Below are 12,974 nucleotides of genomic sequence, written 5' to 3'. Positions count from 1 at the left end.
CTTAATCAGTAAACAGGAAAATGCTACAACAGTCACTGAGTAAAAATTCGCTATCATCTGTTGATCCTCTTGAACAGCATTTCAAACAATAAATAGAAATGTGTCTCTTTTAAGAAGAAAAATAACTTTGTTTAGTGCATTTGATTTTGCCAGGCAGTGGGGAGATGATATTTCATCTCAGACTGTCTTGCAGTATTGCCCAGTTGATAAAATACACATATAATCTTTTTTGTATTATATGGCCAAATGTACCTTATCACTTGAATATGTCAAGACAAATTCATTTTTACAGTTGGTTAATATGATTGTATTTCTGAACTGATTATTGAACTCTGTTGCTACTTCATTATTTGATGTTCTTCAGTGTTCATCATGCAAAGTTATTTGTATCTGAATATGAAGAGTCTGTTTCAAAATAATCCTCAAATTTCCAATGCAGTGTCTCAAATGTTGGCCGGTCCTTAGGCTCTGCATTCCAGCACTCCAACATGATGTTGTAGAATTGCAATGGACAGTTAGATGGTTGAGGGAGTCTATAGTTTTGACCCAACATATGAATTACCTGAGCACCTGTCATACCTAAAAAATATAAAATGGAACCAACAAAAAACAAGTTGGAAATCAGAGTCTTAAATTCATAGATACTGACACTCTAGAGGACAAAGCAAACTGACTTCCCCAGAGAAACTATGAAGTCTACCATCCCCTTCCCAGGCTGCAGAGACTAAACTAAATCCTACAGCAAGTAATGTCTGTAAGACTGCAATTCAAGAGCAAAGGAGAAGGAGGCAATAAACCAACTCATTAAGGCAAATCATCATCATCAAATTTTATCTGTTATGCTCCCACAGGCACATGGTGTGGTCAGCCTCATAACTCTGCCCTCTAAGTCTGGGCAAAGCAGTTAAAGTCACACCTAAGTAAGTGACCTGCAGAAGAAAGGCCCACTTCAGAATTAATTACTCACCACTATAAGGCATTTTGCCATAAGTAATGATTTCATAAAGAAGGATTCCAAATGACCACACATCGGACTTAATGCTGAATTTATTAGTACGAATGGCTTCAGGCGCAGTCCACTTCACCGGCAGCTTTATTTCGTGTTTAGATTCATAGATGTCTTCATTATCTACCTGATAATGCATTAAGGAATCAAGCTAGGTTAAAGTGGGGTTCTTTTTTGGTCACCCTCATTCGTCTGTAACTTGCTTTGCATTAAAATTTAGAGGGACAAGATTCAAAATGAGTTTAGTTCAAATTATAATTACAGTATTATACAGTATTACAGAATTCCAAATCTGACACACAAGACTGAATAATCTGCGGGACTTCATTAATGAAATATTATTTGAGAGCCTACTATGTGCTAAAAGTAGCACTGGAAGGAGCACTGTAATACATATGGGAAATTCATCTGTGATAACACTGGCTTTACACCTGGTCTTTAGCAAATATAGAAAGTGAAAGCAAAGCCTGTTTTCTGATTTACTGCTGGTATTGAAGAGCCACTGACATTGATAATTACCACGTAACCATTTTCTAATACTGAAAAGTAGGGTCCAAATGATTTAAACTAATTTATCAACTCACTGGGGATCTAATTAATTTACAAAGAGAAAAGATGATAAATTCATAAAGATCAAAAGAGAATCATTTACTTATGTGTCATGCCCCACACTCATATTTTTACGATACAATGTAGAAATAAAAAATTAAATTCAGAAAAAAACACCTAATATTATATCTCCTATATTAGTGTCTTTTGGCCTAATGTCATAAAATGGGAGCGGGGGTGGCAGGATTTTAAAAGCCAAGGTTTGCTGAAGAATTTTGGCAGCATGCCTGGCAGCATGCATATTGGTCTGGCATAAAGTGAGCAACAATGGATAGGGTAACTCTGTACAAAGTGTGCTGCCTTTTTTAAGAGAAATAGAGGCAGACAAACAGAGGCTACTGGTACTGAACAACTGATCATTTATTCAACTGCAAACTTAATTACATACTTTCCCATCTGGTTGATCATCGTTTTTTCTGTTTCTTTCTGTTTGGTGAAGAAATAGAAATAGGAAGTAGTTTGTCTGTAGAGCCCTGGGATCCTGAAATGGTCTATGGACCAATGGAACTTGGAGAAATATATCGAAAAATAACAGTAAATCTATTAGTATACTGGTCTAGCCTTTTGACCCATTACCAACTAACTAAAACAAAGCCAAACCTACCTTAAAAACTCTTGCAAGCCCAAAATCTGCCACTTTGTAGATACTATGTTCACCAACAAGGACATTTCTGGCAGCCAGATCTCTATGGATGTAGTTCTGGGACTCCAGATAGGCCATTCCAGAAGCAACCTGGGCTGCCATGTCTACCTGCTGCATCAGATGGATATTTGATCCAGCATCATCTAGGTAAAAAGAGAAAATAAGAGATTCACTTTGGAGAACATTTGAACTATTGAAGCAAATTCTAAGAATTTTGATGAATGAGCTATCAGAGGGATTAAGTGCCATAGCACTGAGAGAAAATAAATATAACAGGTACAAACTGTTCCATTTCCTGTGAAGGGTTAATGAGGCAACAAGTTTCAGAGCTCAAACACATTTCAAAGCTGAGGCCCTCCCTTCCCTAAGTGAGCATTATTGGGAGAAAGGAGCAACAGTACCACATGATCCAAACACAGCTATAAATATCTGGAAGAGTCCAGGTATTGCCATTTTTAATACCACACATCACTGACTCATCTCTTCATGGAAACTGTTACTTGGTTGCCTCTGGATTTCTTTGAAACATTTCTTAGTTGTTTTAGTCTTTAACCCTAAAAATAATACTAATTTGCATGGCTGAACCAATGAAAAGTTCTCATTCTTCCATCACATTGTTCTTAAAAACTAGCTCACAAAATAATGAAGGCTCTATATATGTTACATAGTTATAAGCTGAGTATATTACATTTGTACTCCATTAAGCTTGATGCATGCATTACATTTTCCTTTCTTAGCCTGTTATTCTTAGAATAGGTTGCTCATCTCTCTATGAAGAGAAGGTATAGGCATGATATACCTTTCGCAGACATAGTTTCTCCTCCTGCTGATTCTATATAACTAAGTATAGGAAATTTATGTAGTTGAGTCAGTTTGATCATTACTAGAGAGATTAGTGTTATTTTGTGGTGACTTTGTGAAATGGGGTCAGCCATCCCTGGATAAGTGAAATGGGGTCAGCCATCCCTGGATTTATGTAGTTGAATCAGTTTGATCATTACTAGAGAGATTAGTGTTATTTTGTGGTGACTTTGTGAAATGGGGTCAGCCATCCCTGGATAAGTGTTTAGATGCCATACTGTTAGTAGAGGTCTTCAAATTTCTGGAGAACTGAAAAGGTCTCATATAAATTCAAATTATCATTATCCCTATCTGAATAAGCCAAATATTACCAAAAATGTATTGAATTTATGGTCAAGAGTCCCAGACACAATTCCTGACTTGAGCAACTACAGTACAGGAGTGAGGAAGATTGGTTTGAAGCTAGAGTGCCAGAATTTGAATCAGGGCTCTGCCTTACATTTCTTCCTGACTTTGGGCAAGCTGCTTAACACTCCTGTGTCTCAGTTTCTCCATATATACAGCAATAATTATCATAACCTTGTGGTATTATTTGTTAAAATGAGATAATACATGTACAGCACTTAAAACAGTACCTGGCACCTAGGAAGAACTTAGTAAAGCCTACTTGTTCTTATTATCTATCATCGCTGCTGCCTGATCAGAATTAAACAGTTTAAGATTTGTTAAGCTAGAGATGCATATGGATTACCCAAGAGGAAATGTCTAAAAGAAGACAAGCATATGGTTCTGAAGCTCAGAGGAAAGCATGCAGCTAGAAATATGGATTTAACAGTCATTGTCTAGGAGCAAGAGTTAAACATTAAAAGTGGGTGAGGTTGCTAGAAAGTGATAGAATCATGAGAAATGCCAACACTTAGAGTGGGCATATAAAAATAAACCTGCAAGAAAACTGAGAGGAATCAGCCTAAAGAATGAGAGAAGAACCAGAAGAGAACATCCTAACAGTCAAAGGTTTGAGAAGAGAAAATCACTACCATTGTCAAATAAGTCCAGCAAGATAAGAACTGAAAAGCATTTCTAAAATATAATAATTAAGAAGTCACTGGAAACATTGGTTGCAGGAAGAGAGTCTCGCTGGAGATGGAGTATAAAGGGTTAAGGGCTGAAGGGGAGCTGAGGATGTGGAGATAGCAAGAGGAGATGTCAATTTCCAAAAACCTAGTCAAGAAGGGAAGACAAGAAGAAGCTAGCAGAGAAAAATGTAAGTCAAGGAAGGGAAAGCAATTATCATGAAGTTCCTGATAGTGAGGGATTGTCATTGATAAGGTAGTAGAGGAGTTTCTGGGCTGCTGGCTATGTTCTCATTCTTGATTTGCATAGTGGCTACACAGTTGTTTACTTGCTCGCTTTATAATTACATTATAAATATATATGTAGAAAGGACGTAAGTCATGCATGTCCTTTCTACATGTATGTCATCTTTTGCAATTAAAAAAATGAAATAAATGGAGTCAAGGGAAGTTTTCAAATGGGAAAGACCTAAGCACAGTTTGTGTGTGAGTGTGTGTGTTTTTTTAATCCAAGCAGCATATTTAAATAGGCTCTGAGTAATAAAGACCATTTATGACAAACTTGCAGGTAACATCATACTCAAAAGTGAAAAGCTGAAAGCTTTTCCTCTAAGATCCAGAATAAGGCAAGGATGCCCACTCTCACCACTTCTATTTAACATAGTATTGGAAGTCCTAGCCACAGCAACCAACAAGAGAAAGAAATCAAAGGCATTCAGATTGGAAGAGAAGTCAAACTTTTACTATTGGCAGATGACATGATACCATATACAAAAAATACCAATAATAAATAAGATTCATTTATTATTAGAACTAATAAATGAATTCAGTAAAATTTTAGGATACACAATTAATATACAGAAATCTGTTGTATTTCTATACACTAATAATGAACTATCAGAAAGAGAAAACAATCCCATATACAAGCAAATAAAAAGAATAAAATACCTAGAAATAAATTTAACCAAGGAGGTAAAAGACCTGTACTCTGAAAACTATAAGACATTGATGAAAAAAATTGAAGATGATACAAATGAATACAAATGAATGGAAAGATGTTATGTGTTCATGGATTGGAAGAACTAATATTGTTAAAATGTCCATTTTAACTACCCAAAGCAATCTACACATTCAATGAAATCCCTATCAAAATACTCACAAAATACCGACAGAGCTAGAATAAATAATCCTAAAATGTGTATGGAACCACAAAGGACCCTGAATAGCCAAAGCAATCTTGAGAAAGAAAAATAAAACCGGAGGTATCACATTCCCTGACTTCAGACAAAGCTATAGTGATCAAAGCGGTATGATACTGGCATAAAAACAGACACATAGCTCAATGGAACAGAATAAAGAGCCCATAAATAAACTCACACTCACATGGTCAATTATCTACAACAAAGAATACATAACAGGGAAAAGAAAGTCTCTTCAATAAGTAGCATTAGGAAAACTGGACAACTACATGTAAAAGAATGAAACTAGACCATTTTCTCATATACAAAAATAAATTCAAAATGGGTTAGAGACTTAAATGTAAGACCTGAAACCACAAAACTCCTAGAAGAAAACATAGGCAGTTATCTCTTTGACACTGGTCTTAGCAATATTTTTTTGGATCTGTCTCCTCAGGCAAGGGCCACAAAAGCAAAAATAAACAAATGGGACCAAATCAAACTAAAAGGCTTTCAAACAATGAAGGAAACCATCAATAAAATGGAAAGACCGTCTACTGAAAGGGAGAAGATATTTGCAAATGATATATCAAATCAGGGGTTAATATCCAAAATACATGAAGAACTCATACAACTCAACATCAAAAACAGATAAACAATCTGATCAAAGCATGGGCAGAGGACGTGAATAGGCATTTTTCCAAAGAGGACATAACAGATGGCCAACAGGCACATGAAAAGATGCTCAAATCACTAATCAGAGAAATGCAAATCAAAACCATGAGATATTACTTCACACCTGTAAGAATGGCTATCGTCAAAAAGACAAGAAATAGGGGCTTCCCTGGTGGCTCAGTGGTTGGGAATCTGCCTGCCAATGCAGGGGACACGGGTTCGAGCCCTGGTCCAGGAAGATCCCACATGCCATGGCGCAACTAAGCCCATGCGCCACAACTACTGAGCCTGTGCTCCAGAGCCCGTGAGCCACAGCCACTGAGACCGCGAGCCATAACTCCTGAAGCCTGGTGCCTGGAGCCCATGCTCCTCAACAAGAGAAGCCACCACAATGAGAAGCCCACGCATCACAACAAAGAATAGCCCCCACTCACTGCAACTAGAGAAAGCCCGCACACAGCAACAAAGACCCAACGCAGCCAAAAACAAAACAAAAAAGACAAGAAATAACCACTGTTAGTGAGGGTGTGGATAAAAGGGAACCCTAGTGCTTTGTTGGTGGGAATTTAATTTAGTGCAGCCACTATGGAAAATGGTATAAAGATTCCTCAAAAAATTAAAAATAAAACTGCCACATGATCCATCAATTCTACTCCTGAGTATTTACCTGAAGAAAATAAAAACACTAATTCGAAAGATATATGCACCTCAAAGTTCATAGCAGCATTATTTACAATAACCATGATATGGAAGCAACCTAAGTGTCCGTCAACAAATGAATGGATAAAGATGATTAGAACCCCGGCTGACACCGTGACTGCAGCCTTGTGAGAAACTCTGACCCAGAAGACCCAGCTCAGCTGCACCTGGATTCCTGACCACAGAAACTGTGAGATAATAAATGTTTGCTGCTGTAAGCCACTAAGTTTTGGGGTAATTTGTTGTGCAGCAATAAATAATAGGTGGATATTAGGAGAATAATATCAGTGCTATGTATATGGTTAAAAGCATGGACTATGGAGCCAGATTTCCTGGGTTTGAATTCTTGTTCAACCACCTTGAATAAGTTACTTAATCTCTCCATACCTCAGCTTCTTCAAAGTGGGGATGATAATAATAATGTTTAGTTCATGAGGTTGTTAGAAGAATGAACTAAAATAATACTTGTATGGGACTTAGAAAAATTCCTGGCACACAGTAAGTGCTATATAGTGATTTTTAGAGGAAAAAAAATTAAAATATATATGCTCCTCTCCTACCACTATCCCATATGGTTGATTTTCTAGTACATCACCTCATTTAATACTCAGAACAACTATAGGAAGTATTTTGCCCTGTTTGATAGGTGTTCCTACCACTCAGAGGAACAGGTAATAATTTATAGAGTAGAGATTCCAATCCAGGATATGTTGGAGGCTGAAATCTCATGCGTCATAAATTTATTCTGTACTGCCTCCCTAAAATCCACCTTACACTCCTGAGCACCCAAAGTCAGGGGCTATGAAGAGACTTCCATTCATGCAGACAGCAAATAGTTACGGAGTTGTGTTCAGTTAAAGGGTATCTCAGTGAAAACATTCCTGTCTGCTTCAATCCACTTAACTGAACTGTCTGTGAGAATGATGAACAACATGCTAGGACTTGATCTGTAAAACAAAGAAAATATACAGACATATACTAGATGCTCTATAAGTATTTATTGGAAAGAAAACAAGCCCAGCTAAAGTAAAAAATGCAGATATTTATCCTCTTTAAACTCCAGTAAGAAATACCAGGCATCAATTACCCTTAGTGCTAAAGTTTTTTGACAAGCCTTTTCCATTTTGGCAAAATGTATTACAAAAAAATATTCAGCCAAGCTTAGGGACTACAAAGATGGTTCTATAGAAAAATGTGTGTTATTTCAGCTATCAAATACAACATCTAATCCTATTACGGTGGATATAAAAAGGTTTTCTCTGACAGGCACAATAGTGAAGGAAACTGAGTAGTGACATATTTTCTGCCGTGAAAAGTACAGTGGCCTAGGAACTGCATACAACCTCAGAGCACACTTCTAATACAGCAGCCAGATGTCAAAACTGATATAAACGTTCATAGAGCTGTGACAATTTACATCTGCAGCAAGGAAGTATTTTCAGTTATGTTCCACTATTCAAGAGCATTTCAGCTTAATAATATTTATCATTATGGGATGTTTAAGACTGGCAGATACATTTTAAGATCATTTTGTTGAAATCAAATCCTCTTGATTGGGAAGGGATTGTCTGTAATGAGCATGCCTTCATTACTCCCCCTGGCTGCTAAGTATCCGGGCAAATGAAGGCCTCTGTAAACTTGACCCTGATAGTTCAACCCAGAAGATGACAGAGTTTGTGCTCAACCCTGAGTAAAACACATCAACAAACCACAGAAATCCTCAATGTCAAAGGAGTTTGCAATATACTAAGCGTATCTTTGCAAGCGGATACCAAGCACAAAACAAGTCCCAACTGTATTAGGTTCAGGATAGCCCTGACTTAATCTATCCATTAATTTATTCATTCACTTAGTCAACACACAATTAGTGCACACCTTCTGTGTGCCTGACACCGTTCTAGCACTAAAACAAAGAAAAATCTCTGTCCTCTCCAAGTTGTATTTTAGAAGACACTAAAAATAAGCTACATAAATATGTCATGCATTATATGACAACTAACAGCTAGGAAGAGAAAACAAAAAGCAGGAAAGAGGAATACGAAGAGTCAGCAAAGGGAGATTAAATCGCAGAATTTAGAGGGTGACCCAGGAAGGACTCGCTGTAATGGGAATACCTGAGTAAAGACTTCAGGACGTGAGAAAATGAGCTGTGCAGATAAGTAACGGGAAAAATTTTCAGGTAGAGGAAACGGCAAGTGCGCAGGGCCTGCAGCGGAGCACATCTGGAAGATACAAAGAGTAGCAAAGAAGGGCAGTGTAGTTGACAGAGTGAACCAGGGCAAACCTGTGGGAGATGGGGTCGGAGAGGTAATGGCGAGCCGGGTCAGGCAGGACTTCATGGGTTACACAGAGAGAACCAAGGAGTCACTGAAGGTTTGGGGCTGAGGAGGGACGTGACCTGATTTACATTTTAACAGGATCTCTCCAGCTACTGTGTTGAGAAGAGACTGAAGGGGTCAAGAACCAAAAGAGGGAGACAAATTAGAAGGCTACTGCAGAATCCAGGAGAGAGTTGATGATGACTCGGACTGGAGTAGGAGTGTTGAGAAGTGGTAAAATCCTGGCTATATTTGGAAAGCAAGCCAGTGGGGTTTGCTGGTTGGTCAGATACAGGATGTGAGAAGCAGAGGCGACTCCAAGATGTTAGGCCTGTGTGTTGACATTGTCAGAGAAGGAAAGACCACAAGAGGTGCAGATTACTGAGGATAATATCAGAGATCAGTTTTTGGACAAATTATTTTGAGATGTCTAATAGACATATGTAGTAGAAATGAGGGCTGTTTGCAAACTTTTGTTTTTTCCTGCTTTTAAGCACTTTAGAGGGCTGTACTCCCCTACTCCCTTTGACTTGATTTAACCAAATGAAAAGGGCACAGAAATGACCTCTGTCACTCCTGGTCAGAAGCTTTAAGAGCCAGAATGAGAATAGTCATATCCCCTGCTGCTGCCAAGGTGATCAAAAGACCTGAGCCACCAGCCAGTCTATATCTCACATGTAGCAAGAGCAAGAATAAACACCTGTGTTAAGACTCTGAGATTTGGAGGGGTTTGTTACCGCATCATACCCATATTATCCAGACTGATACAGTGTTCACGTGGAGAAGCTAAGAAGGCAGTTGGATATATGATTCTGAAGTAATGGAGGGATATAATTTAGGCAATTGGTTAATACATAAATGTTATTAAACAATAAGACTGGTTGAGATTAGCAAGGAATCTGGTGATGTTGCAAAAGAGTCTTGGAAAATTCCAAGATATTGAGAAGTGTGGGAGATGAGAGAAATCACATAGATTGAGAAGAACTGGCAAGAAAGGAAGAGAAAAGGACATTGGATGAAGTGTCCCAGAAGCCAAATGAAGGTAGTGTTTCCAGAAGGTAGTGTTACCAGAAGGAGACAGTGTCCATTGAATTGAATACTGCTGATAGATCTGAGGATTGAGCATTGACTGTGAGATATAACAGCGCGAATGTTTCTAATTTGACAAAGCATTTTCGTTAGAGATGACCTGAAAGGGCTCCTGTACTTTTGTCCCTGGGAATAAAGCAAAAGGAGTCAATGGCTGAGGTTAGTCTCTCTATGGTGGGTAACACAATCTAATACTGTTAAATTTGATATCTTTATGCAAGGGAGCTAGGTATATTTTTGTTTTTAACAGCACTTAGCAAGTCTTATGTTCTTTGTTCCTATCTAGTCTTGCAATTTAATATCACCAGCTTCACAAGTCACCCTGAAATGAGAGAATACTCCTATCTTTCCGATATCTTTGTTCCATTATTCTCACCTCCCTTTACCTCTATACATTCTATCAGTCCCACTTTGACATTCCAAGAAAGTATAGAAAATGCCTCTTTTTAAAGCATGAATTATTCTCTCAGTACTTGATCTCCACTTCTTTGAACATCTCATTTTAATGCTTATAATATTGTTGCTTATTAAATTATTAATTTGTAATAAACATCAAAATTCTACAGTGCCCTTAAGTCTTCTCAGACTACAGGAAGCAGATGTAAAAATAAAGTAATAGTATATTTCTTCCTTTTAGTCTGAATATTCTAATGTTGCCTAGCGGTTGGAAGTATTTTAAATTCCAACAAGCACAATGTTGTCCAAAACTGGCAAAGAGAAAAATGAGGGTACCTTTCCCTCCCTTCCCCCGAAAGCATTCCATGTCCCTTAATTCTGGGCCATAGAAAATACTGGTCCATGACTGATAATGTTCAATTAGTTATTGTAGGAAACAAAGCATCGTGAAAAACATCAATTCTTCAATTTTCCACATGACATTTAAGTACTCTGATATGTCTATGGTGAACAATTTGTTCTTCCACTACATAAATATTTTTCCTCCCTTTGAGTACACAGTATATATCCTATTAAAGAGTAGTTGAGCAATTCAATGGTAAGACATTCATTGTCACAGATATACCATAGTAGATATCCTTTGGGTTATAGAAGCCTTGCTAAATTGACATTTATAGGACTAGCTAAACTAAATTCCTCTTTTTTCCTTTTACTAAGTCTTTAGCTTACTTTGGAGATACTCTTGCAGACTTCCATGTCTCATCAACTCTGTAATAATATAAATAGGATCTTCTAAAGTGCAAACAGCATAAAGCTGGATAAGCTTTGGATGTCTTAGGTTCTTCATTATCTGTGCCTCCCTCAGGAAGTCATTTGGATCCATTGAACCTGAAACAAGAAGAGGGGAAATCACTCTTATGTTACTGAGGCATTCCTATCCTCACAGAAGCCTGGTGGGAATCACCAAGATTGCTTCCTGCCTCTCAGTAAAGTAAGAGCATGAGTGTCACAAATCTTCAGATTTATCAAGGAAGAGAATCAGTTCAACCAGGGCAACCTAATAACTGATGTGTTGGCGCATCAGGGCTGTGCAGCTTATGTATTATGACCTGTAGGTGAAGAGAGGTTGATTCAGGTCCATGTGAAAAATGAAGGAAAAGGAAACACTGACAGTCTAGTTGATAAAACAAGGCAGGCATCTTAGGAACACAAAGAGAAGACATTCTATTAACATGAACACTGGAAGACACTGAATGTTTAATTACTGCAGTGAGTTTTTCTGTCCAGGATGCAGAGAAGATTGATAGTTGCCCTGTCCTTGGTACCCACTGTGGGAAGAGCTGGATAACTTTTCTAAAAAGCAATGATATTCTGCCATATTTATGTCTTTAATTCTTCAAGGACATATATCCATAGTGTAGGCCCAGTAGAAAACATTCAAGGGCCACTCCCAAAACTTAGTGTTTTTTTTCCTCCTCTTGAAGCTGATATTCAACATTTTCTCCTGTATTAATATCTCCACAGTTGGTTTTAATAGCTTGACCAAATGTTAAGGGAGATATTGGAGCCTATTCTGAAGACTCATCTACAATTAAATTGCACTTAAATGGCTCAACTCTGACTCACCATGCAAAGTGCCAAGAATCAACAGTTAACGTCAAATAAAACCTAAGAGAAAGAAGAATACCTGGAGTTACCTTTCATTAGTCATTTAAAGATCTTTTATTTCTTTTAGGATATGATGTTTCAGAGCCATTGTTGTAACTGAAGGAATACTGTCGTTTCACATCTCAGTATTCACTATGGATAGTGCAAATATCATTTTCACTGATGCTTAAAGAGTCTGTTTCGTTCCTCATTCTCTCATATTGAAGACTTCACAGCTAATATTTGAACCCCAGGTATGGATAAGCTTTGGCATTCCAAGCTAACACTCTGACTGTTTATTAATATGCAGTTAGAAAGAGTTACATGTGACCTGCAGATCATTTCACATAAAGCATTTAGGCAATCTATCCTTTGGTATGCCTTTTGAGTCTAGAAGTTCACTACCCAGGCTCGAACAAATCCTAGCTCACTGTGTGATCTTGAACAAGTTACCAAATGTCTCTGAACTTCAGTTTCTTCATCTCTAAAACATGGCTAATAATCCTACTGACATAAAATCATTGTCAGGATAATAGCATTGTCTGGTACGTATGCGTTCAATGAGTGTTGACTATATTTGTATTATTATTAAAAATAGGCATATTCTTAGGAAAACCAGACAGATCAACTGTAAGCATTTCTTCACAGCCTGAGGGGAAGAGGCAAGGACTTACAGAGGGAGAATGGGGGGGGCAGGAAATGGCCTATTCTGTTCTCCATCAATTTTTGCTGAGCTCCCTCACTTCCATCTGCTGCACATAATCAAATAGGATTAAAGTCTTGAATCACTATGGCAAAATGGAGCTAAGAATAAAAGAGGCATCCAAACCATAATAAAGG

The 12,974-nt window shown here is 37.8% G+C and overlaps 1 protein-coding gene across 1 annotated transcript in view; it reads right to left on the bottom strand.

Moving 5' to 3' along the window:
* Positions 1-370: 370 nt before the first annotated feature.
* The window catches only part of FRK (fyn related Src family tyrosine kinase), a gene marked incomplete at both ends in the record, with an annotated part of 83,050 nt that continues 70,446 nt past the window's right edge, over positions 371-12,974 (bottom strand). Inside the window, 4 exon segments of the mRNA XM_082855948.1 lie at positions 371-579; positions 968-1,133; positions 2,220-2,401; positions 11,217-11,375. Coding sequence (XP_082712074.1) covers positions 371-579; positions 968-1,133; positions 2,220-2,401; positions 11,217-11,375 — 716 coding nt within the window.

This window comes from Leucopleurus acutus, assembly GCF_964270905.1.
Source record: "Leucopleurus acutus genome assembly, chromosome: 15".
NCBI classification, from domain to species: Eukaryota; Metazoa; Chordata; class Mammalia; order Artiodactyla; family Delphinidae; genus Leucopleurus; species Leucopleurus acutus.
The sequence above is the reverse complement of the archived record's forward strand: the minus strand, read 5'-3'. Positions and strand labels throughout refer to the sequence as shown.